We start from the raw sequence: 25,076 nt of genomic DNA, 5'->3' as shown, positions 1-25,076 counted from the left end.
TTAGTTAGGCCGCATTTGGAGTATTGCGTACACTTCTGGTCACCACACTCCGGAAGGATGTAGATGCATTGGAAAGGGCGGCATGGTAGCACAGTGATTAGCACTGCTGCTTCACAGCTCCAGGGACCTGGGTTCAATTCCCGGCTTGGGTCACTATCTGTGTAGAGTTTGCACATTCTCCTCGTGTCTGCGTGGGTTTCTTCTGGGTGCTCCGGTTTCCTCCCACAGTCCAAAGATGTGCGGGTTAGGTTGATTGGCCATGCTAAAATTGCCCCTTAGTGTCCTGGGATACGTAGATTAGAGGGATTAGCGGGTAAAATATGTAGGGATATGGGGGTAGGGCCTGGGTGGGATTGTGGTCGGTGCAGACTCGATGGGCCGAATGGCCTCTTTCTGTACTGTAGGGTTTCTATGATAAAGAGATTTACCAGGATGTTGCCTGGTTTGTAGGATATGGACTATGAAGAAAAGTTGAACAAACTTTGATTATTTTCATTGGCACGTCGGAGGATATGGGGGGGACCTGATAAAGGTTTACAAGATTATGACAGGCTTGGATACAGTGGATAGTCAGAGTCTTTTTCCCAAGGTCGAAGGGTCAATTACTCGGGGGCGTAGGTTGAAAGTGAGAGGAGGAAAGTTTAAAAATATGTAAGGGGCAAGTTTTTCACACACACAGGGTAGTGAGTGCCTGGAACGCGCTGAAGGAGATGGAAGCAGATTCTAAACACCATTCAAGGGGCATCTGGTTAGATACATGAATAGAGGGATATGGACCCCATAGAGGCAAGAAAATATTTGGATTAGCGAGGCATCTGTGTCGGCACAGACTTGGTGGGCCGAAGGGTCTGTTCTTGTGCTGTACTGTTCTTTGCTTTTTGAGTGCTATATATTTAAGTAGTTGTTGGTTGCTTTAATTACATTATTTAATAGTGTGCAGTTGGGACATTTTAGTACGGTGTCATTCCAGTCTTGTGGAGTGAAGCACTGAAGAGGAAAATATAGGTGAAGTGAACAATGGAAACAAGGGAATGAGTGGGGTTAGAGCACAGCAAGCTGATGGCGAATTGAGCATAACTGGTGTCAGTTTGGAGAGAGGAGCGCCATGGGATGGGGAAGGAATTAGGAATAAAGCAAGCAAGAAAGACTTCTACAGATCTCTGAAGGTTGCCACTCAAGTGGATAGAGCCGTGAAGAAGGCCTATCGTGTGTTAGCGTTTATTAACAGGGGGTTTGAGTTTAAGAGCCGTGGGGTTATGCTGCAACTGTACAGGACCTTGGTGAGACCACAGTTGGTATATTGTGTGCAGTTCTGGTCACCTCACTATAAGAAGGATGTGGAAGCACTGGAAAGAGTGCAAAGGAGATTTACCAGGATGCTGCCTGGTTTGGAGGGTAGGTCTTATGAGGAAAGGTTGAGGGAGCTAGGGCTTTTCTTTTTTAGAGCGGAGGAGGTTGAGAGGCGACTTAATAGAGGTTTATAAGATGATGAGGGGGATAGATAGAGTGGACGTTCAGAGACTATTTCCTCGGGTGGATGTAGCTGTTACTCGGGGGCATAACTATAAGGTTCGTGGTGGAAGATATAGGAGGGATGTACAAGGTAGGTTCTTTACTCGGAGAGTGGTTGGGGTGTGGAATGGACTGCCTGCTGTGATAGTGGAGTCGGACACTTTAGGAAATTTCAAGCGGTTATTGGATAGGCACATGGAGCACACTAGAATGATAGGGAGTGGGATAGCTTGATCTTGGTTTCGGAAAAGGTTCGGCACAACATCGTGGGCTGAAGGGCCTGTACTGTGCTGTACTGTTCTATGTTCTATTTATATATGCCTTCATGACCTCGAGACATTCAAAATTACCTCACATCCAAAGAAATACCATTTAAGTTAGACACTGTTGTAATGTAAGAGACCTGGCAGCCACTTTCCACACCGCAAACCCCCAAGCAGCAATGTGATAATCAGATCATCTGTTTTCGCGATGTCAGTGAAGGAGTAACAATTGGACAAGACTGCCCTTCTTTCAAGTAGTGCCTTGGGAATCTTACATTGACCTTAGATGATATGGGGCCTTGTTTAAATGTTTGATCTGTAAGGTGGCGCTTGCAACAGTGCACCACTTCCTCAGTTCTGCACCGGTTTAGATTTTTGTGCTCAAGTCTTTGGAGTGGAACTTGAATCCATTAGCTTGTGATACACAATCTGAGAACTGCCAAAGATACAGGATTTTAAAATTCAAACCACTGATCCTCGAGTAAATCCTTACAAGACTAACGTTGCAAACTGAATTATAAATACTGTTGTTCTGAGATCTGTGATATCAATAATACAACTAGCAAAGAGGAAACGTGATTTCTAATTGGTAAGCTGTAATTAAGCCAAAATATTTATTGCCACAGCTTTCTATTTGTAACATTTTCCTTCCAGTCCAATGCAATAATATATTTTAATTGCATTTTGGGAGGTGTAGTCTGTCAAGGTGATTTGCATATTGATAATGGTTCCTTCTTGGAGTTGACTGCTTGGCTGAACCATTAGCACATAAGCAAGGCAGTGCCCCAAGCCTCTTCAGACTCTAAATGAAAACGTGTGAGCAATTTCAGACAAATGGGAGAACTTCATTGTTAGATTTAATGATCTGATGCATTTACTTGGGTGTTTAACATGATGGAAAAGTTTTTATATCTTGATCTCTGTTTATTAGCAAGATGATAGCCAAGTAATTTTAAATTATTTTGTGATTTGATATGTGCTTGTTGCTTTACTGGCAAAGTTTTTCTAACTGATCTTGCTTTATTGGTAGATTTTGTTCTTCTCTGGTGTTATTAATGGGTAGTTTTGTTCCAGTTTGTAACTTGTTTGTGAGTTTCTCGTGAGTTTCTGCATGTTTTATTTGAGATTATTGGTGCTTTATGTACATGATATTAGAAGCGATCAGGTGTGACCCACATTTTCAAGCATGATATATTGAGGTATAACAGACACCACCTAGATGCAAATTTATTATTTTTGTCCCAGCAGATTTGTTATGTTTCTTGTGAAAAATTGGATCATATGCTGTTTTATTAGGATGCTATTGTTGCAATGTCTGCAATATTAAGGTTGTGTCTCTGACTACAGCATTCTCTTAAGTAAACACAGGCACTAAAATGTCATTAATTGTTTGTTCGGGGAACTTTAATTTTGAAATTTGCGGACGAATTGTAGCCTTTTGGATATATTCATCTGAAAAGCACTGATCATTTTAAGACTTTCTTAAGGTTGTAAGTCAGAATCCAAGATAAGATGTCTTGGTCTCTTTTTTTAAGCTGTATTTGCCAAGTCTGTCTTGAAACTATTTGTGACTTTTGTGTTAACTGTTTACTTTGTAGTGATATAAACGCAAGTAGTATATAGATTGAAGTTGATTTATTAGATCTTTGCTTCTACTTCATTGGAGTACAGCTATCAACAGTGTCCAATGGTAGCACATTCATCTGAGTTGGGAGGTTGTGGGTTCAAGCCCCACTTCAGAGACCTGGACAGAATTTTGCTTTTGGCCAGCGAGCGGCTCAACCTTCCAGTCAGCAGGTTATGTCAGCTCAGGTTCCTAACCTCATTGTGCCTGAATGAAATATCAGGGAAGACGAGTGGGGGGGAAAATCAGGTGCCAATTATTAGTTTGTTGTGGCAATTTAATTGCCAGTTTGTTGCTATTTTCTCAACCGGTACAATGTAATGGTGATTGCACAGACAGCCAGGAATCACGACAGAGTAGTCCAGAGGGATCTAAGGCAGGTTAGGGGTCAACATCAAAGGCACAGGCTGCAGCAAAAGAATGCAATGGTAGCAGTCCAAACTGATTAAGGTTTTTCCTGTGAAGAAGGAGTGGGAAGAGGAAGGCTGCTGTCCCAGGGCAGCAGGATCCACCCTGCCAGTTACATGCATTCTATGGTGATGTTGAAGGGTCAAAAGACCAGTGAAGGGAACATGTGCTGGTATACCCAAGGAATTGACATTACCCTGAAGGAAAGCTATACAGGCAACCTTCCATTAGAGTGTCAGTGTTGTAGAAGGCTTCAGCTCTCCAGGGAGGTGGTGACATCCATCTGCAGTGTTGATTGCTGGGAAGATCAGTCCCAACTGCTTGGATAGTCATCTAATGCTTATGGCACTGAAGGTCATGATGGCCCTAAATCTCTATGTCTTGAGATCCTTTCAAGGATCAGCAGGGGATCTCTGCAGCATCTTGCAATCTTCAGCCCATCAATGTATTAAATGAGTGATGGACACTTGTTTAGGAGAGTGGACAAGTAGATTAAGTTCACCACTGATGACAAAAGCCAGGCTGTGGGAATGAGAGATTTGGGGCTGTTTTAGACTTTCCTTAAACATAAGGGGCCAGCAATTGCACATATGAGGCAGTAAAGCACCCACAGGCCAGTCAGGGGCTTTCATGAATTGGAGAGGTTTTCACCCCTTGGACATACAGATTATATGCGGTGATCATAGTGCATCCTGCAGGTGAATGCAAAGTTCTCAGAGTGGGCCATGATGCCATGGTTGTTTGCATCCCCTCCTCAATGAGATGGCCGGTTTACAGGAGACTAGGATATCCCTTAGGGAAGTAGCTATTGACTCCCATCGGATACTCCCCTCTGAGTTAGAAGAAAGATGCAATTGAGCCATGCCCCTTCCAAAGAGACCATAGAAAGAAGCATCGGTCTGCTCAAAATGAGATTTTGCTGTGTCGACTGATCAGATGATGCCTTTAAATTCACACAGACTTGTGTATCTTAGTCATTGCGGTTCGCTATGTGCGGCAGAATGCAAAGGGGAGAGGAACTTACAGGGGAGCACAAGAAGGAGTGCAAGGCATTCTCAAATGATGAGTCCAGCAGTGATTTGGAGGAGAAACATGAGGGCGTACGTGACGAGCCACATGAGGGTCAGCAGCGAATGAGTGCTAGGGAGGCCCTGATAATGAGGTGGTGATTCAACTGAGGCCTTGCAAGCTTTTCCCAGCCAGGAGAATGGAGGTGACCTCTACCCAGCTTATGAGGCAAATACCGAATATATTCAAAATGCTCACATCTCGAGTCCAAGCTGCACCGACCGTAAAAAGTGTCAAACATCTGATAGACATATGAACAGCACAGCGCTCTGGCTTCTACATCTAGTAATCACCTCTGAGGGCCCTTCTGTATCTACAGTGGCTTGTTTTTCATTTGGGTGCTTCACTGTGGTGCTTCCCCATCACTGCCAGTTCTGCTGGAGGCAAGCTGCTGACCTTCATGTATTAGATTGGCAGAGTGATAGAAAACAAGAGTAGTGGCTAATGGACTGGAGGAATGTTTGTAATGGGGTTCCCTAGGGGTTGGTGTTCAGAGCCTTGCTTTTCCTGATGCATATTACTGACCTAGACCTTGTTGAGAGGGCACAATTTCAAAATTTGCAGATAATACAAAACATGGGAGAATTGTGAACTGTGAGGAGGGTAGTGTAGAACTTCAAAAATACGTAAAAGGGTGGAATGGGAGGTCAAGTGGCAGATGAGATTTTATGCAAACAAGTGTGAAGTGATTCATTTTGGAAAGAAGAGCGTAGACAAAATAAAATAAGGAATACAATTTTAAAGCGGGTGCAGCAACAGAGGGACCTGTGCATAAATCATTGAAGGCGGCACAATAGGTTGAAAGAGCAATTCATAAAGGTTACAGCAATCAAAGCTTTATTAGAAAGGACATAGAGTATAATAGCAAGGATGTTGCATTTAACTTGAATAGAATACTGGTTTGACCTCAGTAGGGTTATTATGTCCACTGCCGGGAGCCATACTTTAGGAAAGACATATTCACAAGAATCGTCCTAGGGATGAGAAATTTCAGTTACATAGATTGGAGAAGTTGGACTGTTTCCCATGACAAAGGGAAGGTTGAGAGGAGATTTGATAGAGCTTTTCAAAGTCATGAGAGGTCTGAATAGAGTGGAGGCGATGGCCTAATGATATTACTATTAGACTCCTAATCCAGAAACTCAGCTAATGTTCTGGAGACCTGGGTTTGAAACTGGCAGAGTGGAATTTGAATTCAATTAAGTAAATCTGGAATTAAGAATCTACTGATGACCATGAAACCATTGTCGATTGTTGGAAGAGCCCATCAGGTTCACTAATACCCTTTAGTGAAGGAAGTCTGCTGTCCTTACCTAGACTGGCCTACAAGGGACTCCAGAGCCACAGCAATGTGGTTGATTCTCAACTGCCCTCGGGCGACTAGGAATGGGCAATCAATGCTGGCCAGCTCGTGGGCAGAAGCACCCTTGATAGCTTGTGCTGTTGGAGTTGATGTAGACACAAGCAGAGAGGACTCTGAACGGCTGCACGCACTTGGGGTGTCCCGAGTGCAGGCTGCCCTCCCTGTGGGTGATAAAGAGCCCCAGCATGATCCTGAGGAGATGGGGCATCTGGAAGGAGGTCAAGGTGCTTTGTCCCCATGTGGCCTACATCCTGATACTGCTCTCCAGAGTGTGTGGCCATGGGGGGCATGATCAAGCACAAATCCGGTAGGACCTGCTGGAGCAAGGTCTCCATGGTGGTTACCAACCTTCCCATGGTGGCCTCGAGATACTCGCATGTTGGAGTCATGGCAGCAGAAAGAACGCAGAGGAACTCCTCCATCGTGTGCTCTACTCTGACGAGTGACTGTCAAAGCTCTGTCTGATGTTCCTCTGCCTTGTTTTGCATCTCCACCAGTGAGTCTGCAGCTGCTTCCAGAGGCTTATCATATGCATGAGACTGAGCAAGTGGCAGTTCTCCAGCAGCCTTCTGAGTGCCAGAGACCTGTGCTGTCCCTGCCTCCGACTGTTACAGGGATATGTCTGTTAGGTGTTCTTCAGAAAGTGACACCAAGTCTAACCTAGAACTACATCCCACCGATATGTGTGTCTCTGAGCTTGTTGAGGGTGCAGGTGAATTCTGTGACGGTTCTTCCTGAGCCACCTCATCCTCCAACTTGGCTTCCGGAGCTCAGAGAGCTGCTGGGCTTGCTAGCTGGCTATGATCTGCTGCTACCTGCAAAAGACAAAAGGACAGTTTTGAGCTGAAGCTAATTCAGAGTATTTTCTATTCACTTTGAATTGCGGAATTGGGTGAAGTGATGGAGCTGAGATCTGCACTTGGTTGTTACAGGAGGCCAAGCTCTGCATTACCACAGGAGCGATCATTGTCCTTGCTAGCAAGCTCTGCAGCAGCCTCCTCGATCCTGGTGAGACTGATGACCTCTGCCGTCCCTCCCCTCCAACTGGGTTTGCTCACACTTGTTCACAAGTTTAGTCTGTATGGACACAAAAGAAAGATGTGATGAGAGGGGATGGAACAGCAGTTGGATGATATGCATGTCCTCTGTGTGTGGTGTGCCTTATCCAGAAGGAGATTGGAATTGGAGCAACAAGACAGATGGGATGGTGGTGATGTGACAGAATTGTTGAGAGAGTGAGTGTTGATAGATGTGTGAGATCCGTGAAGAGATTAGCCGTTTGAGTGCATGATTCCATGCTGAGAATTTGTTGGTGGACAGAACTGAGAGAGGACTTATCCTGGCAAAGTGGATGATATCGTTCATCTGCCTCCTGCACTGGATGACACTTCATGGGTGGGTGACAGTTTCGCTGACCACCTGGGAAGTGGCCTTCCAGGCCAGATTGGTGAGGTTGTGTGCTTCTTTGAGCTATGCCTTGGGTAGAGGACGTGCTGTTGGGCCCGCACTCCCCAAAACATGCTGAAAACCGGTGCTGCTGCTGCCTTGAGGCTGCTAACCTTTTACCGCTGGATTCTGGACATGTTGAAGGGTCTGGTGAAGACAGGTGGGTTGCAGAGCTTGATATGAGTGTGCTGCACTAGTATTTAAATATGATGCTGGGACCTTCAAACCCATCAGTTGAGGGTGGGCGGATGAATCAGCTACCGGCCCACCAGGAGAGTCCGGGGGGAACTGACCTCTGCATAATTAATGAGTTCCAAGCATTGAACCTGGCACAGGATCCTGCTATTCTGGTCAGCAGGATAGGCACTGCTGGAGCCACCTGCCACTGCACAGTCTCAATGGGGAAAATTCCACCCAATGAGCTTGTCATTATGTAATGCACAATGTGTTATCAGGGTCATTTAATTATTGTGACTGGACAATATTTACACCTTTAGCATAACTTGGAGAAATGGTTATTTTCAAATATTAGATGGAGATAAGTTAGTTAAATTGGATTAGAGGAAAATTATATAGTTATAGGGAGAGAGCAGAGCAACAGATTACTTTAGAATTGCTCTTAACAAAGAGCCAACATGGGTACAATGGGCCAACTACCTCCTTCTGTGCTATAACACTTGTGTGGTTCTAATTCCTCTCTGATGTCTATTGTAAATTGGCCCTGAACAATCCTGAATCTGTGACCTCTAGTTGAACTGCCCTAATGCATGAGGAAATATGGATTCAAATTCTATCTATAAAATTCTCCCAGAGATTTCTTTTTTCAAGAATAGCCCTAGCTTATCAAGTTGTACTTCTCAGTTCTTTATGATTAGCCTCATTATTATTCACAGCAGTGCTTATGGGGTTGTGGATGGCCTCCTTTATTTTGTAGCCTCAAAGCTATATGCAGTGCTGCAGGTGGCCTCACTGGGGCATAGTATGCATTCAATATAATCTGGGATTTGAGTTCTGCTGATTTGGCAAAAAAACAGCATTATATTTGTTTGTTTGTAATTACATTCCAGTTTTTAGACACGCTGAGTGACAGATGAATTAACACACAAGATGTAACTTATTTTATGGTTCAAATTGAAATGTACTGTTTACAATCAATTTTCCTAGGACATCGCATCAGGTGCAAATTTGGACACCCATTAGGAGCACATTATTGCTGGAAGTGGAATAATTAAAACAAGTCATATTTTAAAGGATAGTGTCAATTAAAGGGGAATAGCAGAAGAGGAAATCAAAATACTTGCCAGCCTTTGGAAAGCCTCACAAGATATTGTGATCTGTTACTTTCCCCTGTCTCCATCTCTCCACTGAACCCCCAGTTCTTGTCACTCTTTCTTCCTCTCTCCTAATTCCCACCCATTGACATCTATTCTCAAGGCAACCTTGAACCCTCCCCCCGCCCCATCCCACAACTTCTGTTTCCCAGTTTTCCTCTCATCCCCCAGGCACCTGACCCTATGCCCCAACTCTCTCCCTTGCACCCAAGTCGCCTGTCTCACTCTCCTCTGACCCTTGGTCTGTTGCCACTCTCTCTCCCCCTGTTTTGCCATTATCTCATTCCCACCCACAGCTCACATCATGCTTTCCTTCCCTCAGTCTCCTATCTACTGTCCATTCTCTTGTTCATTCCCCATTTCTTTCATCAGTTGATCTAGTTTCCAGTCATGTCTAAGCAGGGATAAGTAGTGCAGTGGTGACATCACAGTGGTGAAATTTTCTCTTGGGTTGGTAATGGAGCAATGGGCCTGCACTCAGGTGGGAGATTTACAACATAAAGATCTTCCAGACACTACATCAGTGTACCATTTCTGGACACTCTCAGACAACCTGAGGGGGTTGACATTTCTACCTGTACCTCCTCACCTCATAAAGGCAACATGCCTGAGAGGAGTTCCTGGTCTACGTCAGGAATTGCAAAATGTTTTCTTAAATTCTTTAATGGGAAGTGGACTTCACTGACTGGACCAGCATTTATTGCCCATCCCTAATTGCCCTTGAGGGGCATGTAAGAGTCAGCAACATTGAGGGCTTTTGTGAGTCATGTGAAGGACCCAGAGAAGCATCTCCCTCCCCCACCTTATGCATCCTCAGCACCTTAAAAGGAAATTTTAGCAAGTAATTATTATCTATAGTTTTGCTTAATTTTTGAAGATTTTTTGGAAGTTTTAGTTTGCACTTCAGAAATCGCCACTTTAGTGAAGTGATTTTGAGCTGCTGTGTTTTCTGTTGGCGGATTGGACTGGCCTGTCTACTTTATCATCGCCACAATTTGGGACAGGATCTGAGTTGCCTGAGATTTGCCGATTTACAGCCCTTGCCAATTGTGCAGAAGGACCATTGCAATTTCAAATCCCTAATGCTAAAACAGAAAAGCTTGGTTTTGTTGTAAAACTAATGTTTACAATTGTTGAATTCTATTTCTATTCTGTTACTATAACTCTCCATAAAGTATAGCTTTCAAGCCATAATGAACAAAATCTAAGGCTTCATAAATAAATAAGTGTGACCTTATCAATTGCCCAAGGAAATTTACAGTGAGAGTTTCAGGTTTAGAGTGGAAGGTGACCCATTTCTTGACCCTTGGATCATTTGTCATTATCTACTTAGATCAGTGATCTTAGTTGCCAAGAGCAACTAAGTGGAATATGGCAGCATTCACAATCAGCTGCTATGGCAACAATCTTCCATCTCTAATAATTGCATGGCTTCACTGGGCATAATTTTTAACTTTGAACTTTTAACTTTTGAAAATTTGATACATGTTTATCCACTTAATCAGCTGGGTTAAGTTCAGTTTTGTTATAATCTATTATGCAAGTTTTACTGCTAGATTTGTGAAATATTAATGCAGATTAGTAGCATTGTTATTTATAATAGTTTTTAAAATGTTTACCATGGGTCCCATGGAAAAAACCTGGACTAAAATAAGTTATTTCAAAAAATTGCATCCTGCTCAAATTTAACTGGCTTTATATGATGTTCACCACAGTAGTTTTCAATTTATTAATTATATTCAAAGGAATGGTCAAGCATAAGGCCAATAATTTTATATCTAATTGTTCCTGCGAAACAATACACTTACAAAAATTATACCTTTAAATTTTCTTGTAAAATTCACCACATGGCAGTAGACCTTTGATCAGGCCTCAAAATCTTGCATGACTTTTTAAAAAGCTGACATGGGGACTTCTTCTTAGGCAGAACCTTGGGATTGAGGATGACTTGATTCCATTCTCGTTTGATGGGTTCTGAGATGGCTGACAAGTCCAATATGCAGTTTGGAGACTGCTGCATGTGGGACAGGTAGTGCTAGAAAGGTTGGATAGATGAGTTGTTGGGATTTTTGTGTGTTCCCTTTGACACCTTGACCCCCTTACCTCTGCATGTTCCCGACAAAGTCTCTCAATATTTTTGGCATCGTCCCAACTGAGCCTTCTCCATTTTGGCTGTTCACTTTGGTCATAAGAATAGAAAAGCAGAATATTTTTAAAAGGTGTGAAACTTATAAGTGTTGATGTTCAAAGAGAATTTGATATGCTTGTATAAAGAAAGCCGAAAGTTAGGTGCAGCAAGCAATTAGGAAGGCAAATGGCATGTTGAACTTTATTGCAAGGAGTTTGGAGTACAAGAATAAAGAAGTTACAGTTGCACAAGGTTACCTTAAGACCACATCTGGAATACTATGTGCAGTTTAAGTCTCCATATTTAAGAAATTTATGCATTGGAGACGGTAGAGTGAGAGTTCACTAGATTGGTCCCTGGGACATGGGTGTTGTCCTATGATGAAAGGCTAAGTAAATTGGGTTTGTATTCTCTGGAGTTTAGAAGAATGGGAGGCGATCAAATTGAAATCTACAAAATTCTATGTGGTTTGATAGTGTAAATGCTGAAAGATTGTTTCTGCCGGATGGGGAGTCTAAAACTTGGGGGCACATCTCAGGATAAAAGGCCAATTATTTAGGACTGAGAAGATGAGAAAATACTTCACTCAAAGGGTTGGAAATCTTTGGAATTCTTTACCCAAGAGGGTTGTGGATGCTCCAGCGTTGAATACATTTAAGGCTGGGATAGACAGATTTTTGGTCTTGCAGGGGATTAAGGGTTGTGGGGAGTGAGTGGGAAAATGGAGTTGAAGCCAAAGATCAGCCATGATTGTATTGAATGGCAGTGAATCAGGCTCAATGGGCCATATAAGAACATAAGAAATAGGAGCAGGAGTAGGCCATCTAGCCCCTCGAGCCTGCCCCGCCATTCAACAAGATCATGGCTGATCTGAAGCGAATCAGTTCCATTTACCCGCCTGCTCCCCATAACCCTTAATTCCCTTATCAATCAGAAATCTATCTACCCGTGATTTAAACATATTCAACGAGGTAACCTCCACCATTTCAATGGGCAGAGAATTCCAGAGATTCACTACCCTCTGAGAGAAGAAGTTCCCCCTCAACTCTGTTCTGAACCGGCCCCCACTTATTTTGAGGCTGTGCCCTCTAGTTCTGGTTTCCCTTCTAAGTGGAAAGAATCTCTCTATCTCTACCCTATCCAGCCCCTTCATTATCTTATATGTCTCTATAAGATCACCCCTCAGCCTTCTAAACTCCAACGAGTACAGACCCAATCTGTTTAATCTCTCCTCATAAGCTACACCCCTCATCTCCGGTATCAACCTGGTGAACCTTCTCTGCACTCCCTCCAAGGCCAATATATCCTTTCGCAAATAAGGGGACCAAAACTGCAAACAGTACTCCAGTTGCGGCTTCACCAGTGCCTTGTATAGTTGCAGCAAGACCTCCCTGCTTTTATATTCTATCCCCCTCGCGATAAAGGCCAACATTCCATTCGCCTTCTTGATCATCTGCAGACTGAGTTTTTGCGATTCGTGCACAAGGACCCCCAGGTCCCTCTGCACAGTAGCATGATGTAATTTTTCTCCATTTAAATAATATTCCAATTTACTATTATTTCTTCCAAAGTGGATAACCCCACGTTTGCCAACGTTATATTCCATCTGCCAGATCCTCGCCCACTCGCTCAGCCTATCCAAATCTCTCTGCAGACTTTCCGCGTCCTCCACGCAATTCGCTTTCCCACTTATCTTCGTGTCATCAGCAAACTTTGATACCCTACACTCAGTCCCCTCCTCCAGATCATCTATGTAAATGGTAAACAGTTGAGGCCCCAGCACCGATCCCTGTGGCACGCCACTGGTCACCAACTGCCAACCAGAAAAGCACTCATTTATTCCAACTCTCTGCTTCCTGTTAGATAGCCAATCCACGCCAACACCTTACCCCCAACTCCGTGTACCCCAATCTTCTGCAGCAACCTTTTGTGAGGCACCTTATCGAATGCCTTCTGGAAATCTAAAAACACCACATCCACCGGTTCCCCTCTGTCAACCACACTAGTCACATCTTCATAAAAATCCAGTAAATTCATCAAACACGACTTTCCCTTCATGAATCCATGCTGCGTCTGCTTGATCGAACCATATGGTCTACTCATGATCCTTTTTCTTATGTTTTTGTGTTGCAAGCCATGATCTCCCATGAGTTGACTCGTATGTTTGACCTCTTCAGGGATGCTTTGAGAGCATCGCTGAAGTGTTTCCACTGTCCTCTTGGAAGTATCCAAGAGTTCCGAGTAGAGGAACTACTTCAAGGGCCTGCTATCAGGCATGTGAACTTCATGTCCCACCCTCAAAGCTGATTTTGAGTCATTAGCACTTCAGTGCTGGGCATGTTGGCATTAGAGGACACTGCTGTTGGACTATCCTTCTTGACACCAAATTTAGAGGATCTTGCAAAGGTGCATGCTGTAAGTTGCTCAAGTGTCCAAAGCATATAGGAGCATGGAGATTATTGCTGCCAGGTAAACCATAACCTTAGTCTCTGGTTTGAGATCCTGATCCTCAAATACTCTTTTTCTCATTCAGCCAAAGACTGATGATAAATATTTTTGTCTATGTCTGCCTCCACCAAGAGGAGGCTCCCAAATACAAAAATTGTCCACGTTTACCGTATGTCACTGTTGACTTTAATTGGTGGGAGAGGTGTTTTGCTGCAGAAGCTGTGTAAAAGAGGACCTTAGTTTCCTTGGTTTTTAGTGAAAGGTCATTTTAGCATATGCTCCAGAGAAGGAGTCAATAAGAACCTGGAGCTCAGTTTCTGACTGAGTGCATGCACTGAAGATCTGTGATTGAGATTGGAGTGGTTTTGGTTTTGGTTGAAGGCGGCATATGTTGAAGAATTTCCCATCTGTTCACCGCTGTGGGTAATTTGCTGGGGGTGAAGTGCAGTACTGCAGTGAGAAAAAATGAAGAGGAGATTTTGTGCAATGACACAGCCTTGTTTGACCCCAGTTTTCACAGAGATGCATTCGGCTGGTGAGGATCACAGCTTGTCGGTCATTGTGGAGTAGGTGGAAATGGTGACAAATTTTTGAAGGCAGCCAAACTTGAGGAGGATGCTTCCCCCACCCCCACCACACACAGGATTTCACAGTCAAAGGCTTTTTGAGGCCAGGAAAGGCCATGTGGTGCTGTCCCTTGCATTTTTCTTGAATTTGTCATGCAGTGAAGATCATGTCTGTGGTGCATCTCGATGGGTGAAAGCAGCTCTGTGATTCTGGAAGAAGTCAGGGAGACTCTTCTGTAGTAACCACAATCATACTTGTCTCCTTTCTTGAATATAGTCATGATCACAGCGTCACTAAGATTCCCCAGCAAGCACTCTTCCCAGATGAGAGATGTTAGGTTGTGTAGCTGTGCTAGGAGTATATCTCTGCCATGTTTTAGAATTTCAGCAGAGGTTCCATCTTCTCCAGGAGCTATGTTGTTTTTCGGCTGTTAAATGGCTTTTCCAGCTTTGCTCCGAACTGGGGATGAATCACCAAGTCCATAAGACCATAAGACATAGGAGCGGAAGTAAGGCCATTCGGCCCATCGAGTCCACTCCACCATTCAATCATGGTTGATTTCAACTCCATTTACCCGCTCTCTCCCCATAGCCCTTAATTCCTCGAGAAATCAAGAATTTATCAATTTCTGTCTTGAAGACGCTCAACGTCTCGGCCTCCACAGCCCTCTGTGGCAATGAATTCCACAGACCCACCACTCTCTGGCTGAAGAAATTTCTCCTCATCTCTGTTCTAAAGTGACTCCCTTTTATTCTAAGGCTGTGCCCCTGCGTCCTAGTCTCCCCTGTTAATGGAAACAACTTCCCTACGTCCATCCTATCTAAGCCGCCAATCAACTGTTTTTTTTCATCCTGAAGCAATTTGTAAAAATCCCTCATCTGCATTCAAAGTAAGAAAAGCTTGTGTTAATTTAACACATCTCCCAGAAACATTTCAAAGAGCTTCATGTATAATAAATTACTTAGAAAATATACTGACTATTGGTATCTAAATAAATGTGACATTCATCTACACAAGGTCCCTTTAACGATCCCCTTAGAGAATGATAACTAAAAAATATTTTGAATTCCCATTGGCCGATTCAAATGATTTCATGTTCTAAAACTTTCTGGAACAAGCACACTAAAAGCAACATTGACCAAATATTACTTAGTAGGCAACTAATGTACTAAACTACAGGAAATATATCCTTTTTGCTAACACGTGGCATTTATACGTTACACAGAATTGCAGCCTTTACAGGAACCAGTCCAAAGTTGCTCTCATCTTCAAACAGGCTTGCTTCTCCCCTCTGACTGTGTCATAACGTCCATTATTCATCAGAAGTAATTTCCCTCAGTTTTTTGAGAATCCCTCACTGACTTTCACCAGCAAAATCCGCTCCTGTGACTCCTCCTCCGTTCCATGTCAGGGCAAATTTTCCAGTATCCTTAAATCGCATCTCTTCAACCAAAGAATCCACTCCCATCACATTGCCTAGTGGTTAACGGAAAACAGATTTTTTTTTCCTCTGCTACTCACAGGAGCTGCTGTTTTCCTATTTATCTTTCTCTCTCGGATACACTTTCTCGATCCAGGGTCTCTGAGTCAGTAAGTCTGGCAACGGTAAGGTCAGCTGCTTTTTCCTCTGCCTCCAGGTGTTAAAAAGTGGCACCTTACTTTCAATAGTGCTTGAGCTGGGCCCCTGTTCAATGACAGCTAGGTCACATGGGCCTATTGCCAGACAAAACAAGTAGAAGAATAAATGTCCCTCTCCACTACAGTACCTTGAATTAAAGGAGACAATTTAAAACATAACCATCTTATAAAACTTCACACTTGTAACTTTCCACAATGAGATGATTGAACAGATTTGCAGGGTGTTCATTTGAGGAAGAATGTAAGCCATGGCATCCAGATAATTTCTTTATCTTTCTAATGGACCAGTATTTGGGACTTATTCTTGGAGAGTCTGATCAGCATGAATGTGCTGGTATAGCATCAGTACTTTGGTGTTAAAATTTTTCTTGGCATCCTAGCAATTAAGATGTCTCATCACTAATGAGGTTGGTGAAGGTAAAAGATTCCTTATACCTAATTGATTTCAAACTTCAATAGAATCAGTCTGATCATCGAGGCATCTGATTGACTAATTCAAGAAACAATGTCCTGGTCTCCTGCAAGCCTACTAAGCACTTCAGCTGTTGAAAACCGGCTGTGAGAGTAAATAAATTTGACAAAACAGAGTACTTTGGGTGCATCATTTTTGCCTTGTTTTTTGCTACGCTTTTAGATATAGTGAGTGATTAATTGATTAATGATCCCAGCTTTCTTTAGTTCCTTGTTGGCTAGTTCAACCTTAACCATGGAGCTCAGTCCTTTGAATTTGTCCACATTGAACTTATGTTGTTAATGATTGACTAGTCCAAATGCAAGCATCATTAAGATCTCTAGCGTTTTGGCTGCTTCCACTGAGTCACCATTTCTTCTAGCTTTCACATTAAATTACTTTACACTCTTAACTGAAATTCTGGTTCATTTATGTGTACCAGAACCAGGAGCGATCACAGCTTGGATCCCTGGTTCACCATAGCTTCATTTGCCTGAGTGAAAGATATTTCACATTAATTGTACTTGCTTATTGTTATTAATATTTTCTCTAGTGACAAGTATGTCATTTTTGGTTCATCCAGTCTCCTATTTAGTATTATAATCTTTTGAAACAAAGTTTTAAATTTAAAGTGTAGCCCGACAGGCACTGAGTGATACTTTAACCTCTTACAGCATTCTAGGGATTCATAATGAGGAGCAGCAAGTGACCAGTACAGATCTGAATTGAAGGTTGCAAAAACACCTATTCTTCTGGACCCTTACAGTATAAAAGTTCTGAGGAAGATAGATGGATTTGAATCATTAACTCTTTCTCCTTCCATAGATGCAGCCAGACCTATTGCGTTTTCCCACTTTGTTTTTATTTCAAAAATAGTACCCTCGTTTTAAAAAAAAATCTACTTTAATCACTGCTTTACATTATCTGAACCTTGACTTCATGCGAGGATTTGCTGTTTGCCACGTCAAATGCAATTACTGGTATTGAAAATCTGCTTTACATCCAGTTCAGTGCTGCATAAACCAGCACAGGTATTTATCACGCATTTATTAGTTAATGCAAGTCATATATCTGCTTTCCCATATGAATGGTGAACTGCTGAAGTTGCAGCAAGTTTAAATGTAAATGGTTCACTATTTAATTGGGCTAAGTCCTGCACTTCACAGAGGAGAATGTTAGCGGCATAGTAGCTCCAGGCAAGGGCGAGTCCATTTTACTATGAGAACCTAGACTCTGATCTAATAAGGATGCAATTCAAAATGAGCCACAGTAGTCCCAATTTGTGTAATTGCTATGTTGGATCAGTTACCACAAAAGCTGCCTTTATAATTCACTGAAAAGAAAAAGAAACATCTGAAAATGCCTTGGTGTCTGGTTGAAATAACACGTTGAGGAAACTGTTTCAGTTATGGAGCTGTATAATTGCTAACTAACTCTCACTAACTTAAAAGCTTTCCCTGCTGTGTTTGAGGTATGCTGTTAGTTGTGGTTAGGGAAGAGGAAACACAATATTATGATGCTGGCAAGCTTACAAATGTGAAGTATTCACTTCAAAAGCTGACTGCTGACAAACCACGTTATTATAAAGCTTTGTTCTTGTGGAATAGCACCAGTTTATTCCGTTCAGATATATCCAAAGTAGGGAACAATTTTAATTTGAATGCATAATGTTAACTAATTGGTGTTGACATTATGGATTAAGCTCTTGCTCAACCTCTGAAATGAATGAGTCCTCAATATTTATGGTCGGCTTTGGTGATGTGATGGGTAAGCTTCTATAACAGCTTGGGTTTATGTTAATATAGTAAAGTACCCTGATGTACTTGCCTAACATGTATGGTCATCAAAGCTTATATTGTAGGGGCGGCACAATGGTTAGCACTGCTGCCTCACAGCACCAGGGACCTGGGTTCAATTCCGGCCTCAGGTCACTGTCTGAGTGGAGTTTGCACATTCTCCCCGTGTTTGCATGGGTTCCCTCTGGGTACGCCGGTTTCCTCCCACAATCCAAAGATGTGTGGGTTAGGTTGATTGGCCATGCTAAAATTGACTTGTAAGAAGTCTCACAACACCAGGTTAAAGTCCAACAGGTTTATTTGGTAGCAAATACCATAAGCTTTCGGAGCGATGCCCCTTCTTCCGAAGGGGCATCGCTCCGAAAGCTTATGGTATTTGCTACCAAATAAACCTGTTGGACTTTAACCTGGTGTGAGACTTCTTACTGTGCTTACCCCAGTCCAACGCCGGCATCTCCACATCAAAATTGACTAGTGTCAGGGGGATTAACAGGGTAAATGTGCAGGGTTATGGGAATAGGGCCTGGGTGGAATTGTAGTGAGTACAGACTCGATGGGCTGAATGGCCTCCTTCTGTACTGTAGGGATTCTATAATTGTTCATGGGGAAAAGAGCAGTCAGCTGTGTATTTTCCAAACTGGTGCGCTTGGAAATATGGGCAGTCTTTCATATTTGCTCGCTTCACACCACCTGCAATATGCTGTGGATGGAAAATGTTGGCTCTGAATCAAACAGGTGAAAATTTAAATTAAATATTCACTTGAGGCACCATTTCCCAATATTTTGTTGTATGGGGTATCCATTTTAAGTGACAGTGATCTAAAATGTACCTTCAGATTTGCTAAGTATGCTGCGGTTGACAAACCTGATTTCAAGAGCAAAGTAAATAAGCTAATTCTGCAAGTTGTTGTGATTCCCCTTCTCAAAATATATCAGTCAGACTTCCTTTTAAAGTTTCAGTGAATCCCAGTTCAGCTGCTTTAGTAGTCAGTTTGACATACCTCCAATTTGGAGTTTTCCAATTCTCAGATTTGAGAATTTTGTATTTTTTCTAGTCCTATGCTTGTCATTCAAGTTAAGTATCTTTACTTTAACCTTACTGATGCTTTTCACTATTTCAAAGACCAATATGAAGTTTCTCTTCAGTTTTGATTTTTCTTTGAAAATAAGTTTAATTATTTGAGACAATTTTTCATAACTTGGTACTGATGCCTTGAATCACCTGATCATTCTTTTGAGGCCTTTCTGATGAAATAAAGTGACTGAAACTGCCTATCATACTCAGGAATTAGTCTCACTGTTAATATGTAAACTATACAGTAATATGTCTAATGACGTTTTCTGATTAAATTTAATAAGATTTGGGAATTATAACACTCTATGATCAATGGAAAAGAGGCTGAGGGAGTAATTAAAATGGAGTCGTTTCCACTCTGTCCCCATCAATGATTTTGTTGGTGAACGAGGCTCCCTCTGGATTCTGACGAAAACCTCATTATTAAATGTAAATCAGGGTCATATGATATGTGTCAGTGCACTGTCCTTTCGCGCGATTATAATCTGATCAGTGAGCTGAAACCTTTCTGTATACTCATCTGAAAAGACCTTGCATAGTTTGATTATCTTAAGTATTCGGAGGTGTGGGCTAATAACATAAAACCGCTCTGATATTGGCATAAAATTGACCATTGCCCAGTGACTGGTAAAACTTGTATTGCTGTAGAAGGGTTAAACAGTCTAAATCATGATGGGCGACAATTTCTGCTTTTTATTTTTATTTTTGTAACAAAATCTTTTTGTAAATACCTGAAATCTGTCCTCGTTGGTATAGATTAAGCAAAATATTGCTCTCTTTTTCTGCATATAAAAGGAAGCAGACTTGCCTGTTCCTGTGCTAAGAGTTGATGATCTCATAGGTGCAGTGAATTCAGGAACATTGGGCCATTCCTTTAAATGGACAGAAATTGCAGTGATTTTTATTTTATTCATTCACTAGATATAATTATCGTTAGCAAAAATCGGGATTTTTTTACCCAATCCAGCTAGTGCTGAGATACTGGTCCATGTAGTGAAGATATACCCACTCTGTTGTTAATTTGGGAGTTCTAACATTTTGAGTAAGAAAGGATGAAGAATGGTGATATATTCTCAAGTTAAGATGGTGGGGGAGTTTAAGAGGTGATGATGTTCCTATGCACCTGCTGCCCTTGTTCATTTAGATAGTAGAGTTTGCAGGTTTTGGATGCTGTTGAAGAAACTTTGGAAATTTGCTGCAGTGTATCTTGTAGATGATAAATCTATAGCTACAGTGCACCTGTAGTATAAGGAGTGAAAGTTTACGGTGATGGATGAGGTGCCAACTGCTTTGTCTTGGACAGTGTTGAGCTGTTTTGAGTGTTGTTGGAGCTGCACTCACCCAGATAAGTGGAGAATATTCATTACACTCCTGACTTGCAATGCAGATGGTGGAAAGACTTTGGGGTGTCAGGAGATGAGTCACTTATCACAGAACACCCAGCCTTTGACCTGCTCTTGTAGATGCAGTATTTACGTGGTTGGTTTCAGTTAGATATCTCGTCACCGATGACTTTGAGGATGTTGGGGATGGGGGTTTCAACAATGGTAATAAGTGTTCGTATGGAAAAATGTATACACGGAGATAATTTTGATAAGCACAAAAACCCAGAATCAATAGAAACAAATGATTATTTTAAAGAAGAATTATCTTCCTGAAGAAGCAGTTAGCATTTCCTATCAAAAAATTATAATTGCTCTTCTCTCTCAAACTTAAATTTAGCACAGTTTTTAAGATGATTGATATCAATGTAATCAATGTATCAACTGAAAACTAAAGCCTTATTACTGTACCTTTTAAAACTCTTGATGTTGAAAAACTTTGGTTAGACCACCTGGGATGAAAATATGGTCAGTTTTTTTTCACTAAATTAGTAGTGTTTATTTAATTAGATAGTAATTAATCAACAGCACTATAAACATTTTGGCAAGTCAAAGCTTCATATTATTAACATGAATTCCATGATGACCCACGTACTGGAAAAAAAAACCTTATTTTCTTTTGTGAAAAGTGGGATGGGAAGTATTCTCAAAGAGGGTTAACTGGTTGTGACATTAAGTTCCAAGAAATGCCCATGTCTTTGGGATTGCCATGGGGGCGAACAGCTAAGAAGCAATGGGGTAAATAGAATGCTAATTGCAATGGGGTTGGGTCACCTTTTGTTTTCTGAACACAGAGAAAAACAATTAAAGATGTTTCCAAGTGAAACAGTTTTCTGTTTGCCAATCTTCAAGAGAATCCTGGTGTTGAAGCAGTCTGGAGCAGAGACTGTTACTGTGTGGTAAACAATTGGAAACAGCAGAGAGCTGGAGACAGGAAGGGCAATGGATTGGACAAGACTGTCGTGACCTGAGTGAGAGAGGGTTCATAGACATGGGTCTTGTCAGTTGAAACTGTGTCCTTGGACTTGCGATAGAATATAGCTGCTGGTGAATCTGACTTACGGGCTGAAAGAATTGACTGGGAAGTGAGAGACCCTACATAGCAGAGGCTAAGTTAGAAAGAACATAAGATTACATGTGGTCCCATATTTGTGCAGGAAGTGAGTGCTTGTAGATGTGTGCAGCATATCTTTTGCCGTTTATTGAAATAATTTTATTTGAAATACGCTTCACCTGTTAATTGAATGATATTGATTTCAGTTGGCTTCTTACAGTATGAGTTTTAAAAAGTGAAATCTTGTCCAGTGGTTTTCTTTCTGTTCACGTCTTGGGGCATCCTTTCTTTTTAAAAGGTTATCAGTCTCCATGGGGATCATAATAAAAGCTTTTAAAGTAACCAATGATGGAGTTAGCTGCTGATAATAAGTATTTGACATGTTTTCAATTGTTTGCTGTTATGTTTCATATAAAGTGGATAATGAACAGCTCAAAATGAAATTGTTTGCCTTGTCTTAGCATGTGATAAGTCTGCTGTGGATATTTCCTATTTAATGGCCCACTTACTACAAACTATATAGAATGAGGTACTGATAGTATATCAGAATGACCCGACCTTATTGACCTTTCAGTAGTGCAAGCAATATAGATACACATTTGGCCCGGCTTGTTTACATTACCTTCCTAGCACTTTTGAAAAGGGCTTGCTGACAAGAATGAGATTTAAAGAATTGGTATGTTTAAAGATAGGTCTAGGGAAAATACTTCTTATTCTAAGTACTCTCCCATTTTAGAGTGAATAGCAAGTATACAGAATGTTTGTCACATACCTGATTTAAATATAGTAAACTTGGGTAGTGCTTCTTTCTTCCATATAACAAGATCTTGATAATGTCAAAAGAGCTATTCAAGCCATGTCAAAAGTGACAAAAGTTTATTGCTAAAAGAAAATGATTGATCAGGGATGAAATTGCACTTGAGATGTAGAATAGAGTACAACTGAAGTTGATCTTCAAAGGAAATGATTTATATTAGAGATTATTTTAATAGGTATTATGAACAAAGTTGAGTAACTCTGTAATTATCATGTTTTATTTGCAGACATGCTTCAGAAGAAACCTTCAATGGATGACTTTGTTGATGCCTTGGTGTCAGACCTGGATTTAAACTTTGAAACGTTCTTTATGGACTCTGAGTAACTGAGATACAAGTCTGCAAGATGTTTGAATTACATCAGCATTTACATGTGTGTGCATGTGTGTGTTTGTATATATTGTGATTTATAAACATAATTCCAATTAACATATTTTGTATTGTTTGGAACCTAATTTAACTCTTTTAGTTTTCATTTAAGTACATGTTCCTTTTGGAATACCAGTTTCTCAATTTTATTGAAAACAAAACGTGGATGAGTGTTTTTAATATTTCTGAATTTTATTTTTTTGCAACAGGAAAAATTTGCATTCTGGATAATGCGATGTATTATTACCTTTTGCAGATTAAAATTAGCTCGCCTGTGAACATCAGTAAATGCTGGGATCACTTTATTCTGGTTATATTTGTTGCTTACTGTAATGATGTTGCTGAATGAATATTGCACGACTTCTTGCACAATCTATATTGTCACCATGGACTGGTGGGGTGAATACTATGGATTCTCGGGTCAATATCAAACTGGATGCAAACAGATGTTCTGGTTTAGGATCGTCAAACAAATGAGGCTAAAACAGCCTTTCCAAATCTTCAAACCCATAGAGATTAAACCAACAGACTAATGAGTAAAAAATGAGAGCACTAATAGAAATTCAATGAGCTACAGCTTGGGTATCCCACATTAATTTCTCCCCAGAGAAATTGTAACAAAACATTCTATGTAATTATTTTCTCTGTAAATTCCAGTTACAACTTTGAAGTGATGTCCATTTTAACAACTATAATGGACATAATGAGCATCATACAGTTCATAGTGCAGCTATAAATGAATTGTTTGAAAACTTTAACCTTTAGGATTTGGATGTACAGTTTTGTACCTCATCTAAAGTTACTAGCAGATCAGAAATGTATTTTCTTTAATGACCTTGAAGTACATCTGATTGCATGTGTTTTATACTTGTGTTTTTTCTTTCTTGATAATACATTGTCTGTCTGTACTTGTATGGTATTAGTTGCTGTTTATATATCTGACACTGACAGACTATGTGCATAATGTTACTTTATGGCATGCCACGGATCTATCTTGCCTATTTTATACAAATGAAAACAACTCATTCTGTTAAATTCACACCACATGCAGTTGAAGTTTATTCTAGTTTCTGGGGCAATCACCTGCTGAACAGACAGGTGAAAATGTTGTGACGTTGCAGGTAGAGTTTCTGCGTCTGGTTTGTTTTAATCTGCAGTACTTTTATTTCCATGTTAGGACAGCGACCACCTCTGTGAGATCAGATACTGTGTCAGCATAGAGGCCAGACAGACTGTTTTCTTCTGAACACAAAGAACACATTGAATGGTGAAGCAGACTTAGTGAGCCTAAAGGCCTACCTCTGCTCTTGCATCTTGTGATCTGTTTGCATTTCCTTTGATTCCCTGATCCCATGGGTTGTTCAAGGCTGTGCCTTAAGCTCTAGAATTCCCCTCCCAAATCTCTTTGTTGCTCTACATCTCTCACCTTCTTTAAAATTCTCCTTAAAACCTATGTCCTTTTACCAATATCTGGGGACTTCTCAAAACTGGGAGAGCTGTTCCACAGATTAGTCAAGCAACAGCCTGACATAGTCATACTCACGGAATCATACCTTACAGACAGTGATATACAATCAGAAGGGAGTTACCCTCAAATCCACAGCATTGTCCCATAACTTCCAACCTCCGGGATGTTGTATGCAGGGGATTCCCCAAAGATGCTGTGGGAAAACCCTGGAGGTCCCAGTTAAAGATTGCACAGTAATTGCCCAGGAAGTTCAAATTTGCATTGGGCAATTACCCAGCACTGGGAACTGTCCAATACTCTAATTTAAATCACAATCTTTGGATGGTTCCAACTGTTACAGAAATAGTTAACCAGAAAAATTTAGAAGAATTAGAATCACCTCTAATTCCGGAGTAACTATAGTACTGACTCGCTCCCAACCCCCACAGGATACCCCGACTGCCTTCCGGCTTCCAAACCGCCCCCTACCCATCCCCACAACTACTCGGTAGCCCCTTGACTGCCCTTGCTGACCAACCCCCACTGACTACCAAACTCTCTCTCTCTCCCCCGCCCCCCCCCCCCCCACCTCCTCATACCACCACTGACTACCCGACCCACCCTCCCTCCCTGCACACCTGACCTATCATAGACCACTTGATCCTACCCCTGCCCCCCCCCCATCCATCCTGCCCACTTTACACACACCTTCCCCCCCCCAGATTTTCAAAGTGGCTGGACCAATAAACTACTTTATGGCAGCCAGTGCCATAAAAAATGGCACATGTCTTCTTTTGTTGGACACTTCTGCACTCAACTGAGAGGATTCTTGGACAGCTACACAGACTGAGTTGGAAGATTGGACAAGAAAGGTGTACCCGCACTTTAGTG

General features: G+C 41.6%; 1 protein-coding gene across 1 annotated transcript in view; it reads left to right on the top strand.

The window, feature by feature from the left end:
* Positions 1-23,776, top strand: part of mipepa (mitochondrial intermediate peptidase a) — a 131,907-nt gene extending 108,131 nt beyond the window's left edge. The window contains exon 19 of the mRNA XM_078222145.1: positions 22,598-23,776. Coding sequence (XP_078078271.1) covers positions 22,598-22,695 — 98 coding nt within the window. The 3' untranslated portion in view covers positions 22,696-23,776. The remainder of the gene's footprint in view (positions 1-22,597) is intronic.
* The last annotated feature ends 1,300 nt before the right edge of the window (positions 23,777-25,076 follow it).

The sequence above is a fragment of the Mustelus asterias genome, chromosome 10, assembly GCF_964213995.1.
Source record: "Mustelus asterias chromosome 10, sMusAst1.hap1.1, whole genome shotgun sequence".
NCBI lineage: Eukaryota > Metazoa > Chordata > Chondrichthyes > Carcharhiniformes > Triakidae > Mustelus > Mustelus asterias.
This window is presented reverse-complemented; position numbering and strand designations above follow the sequence as displayed.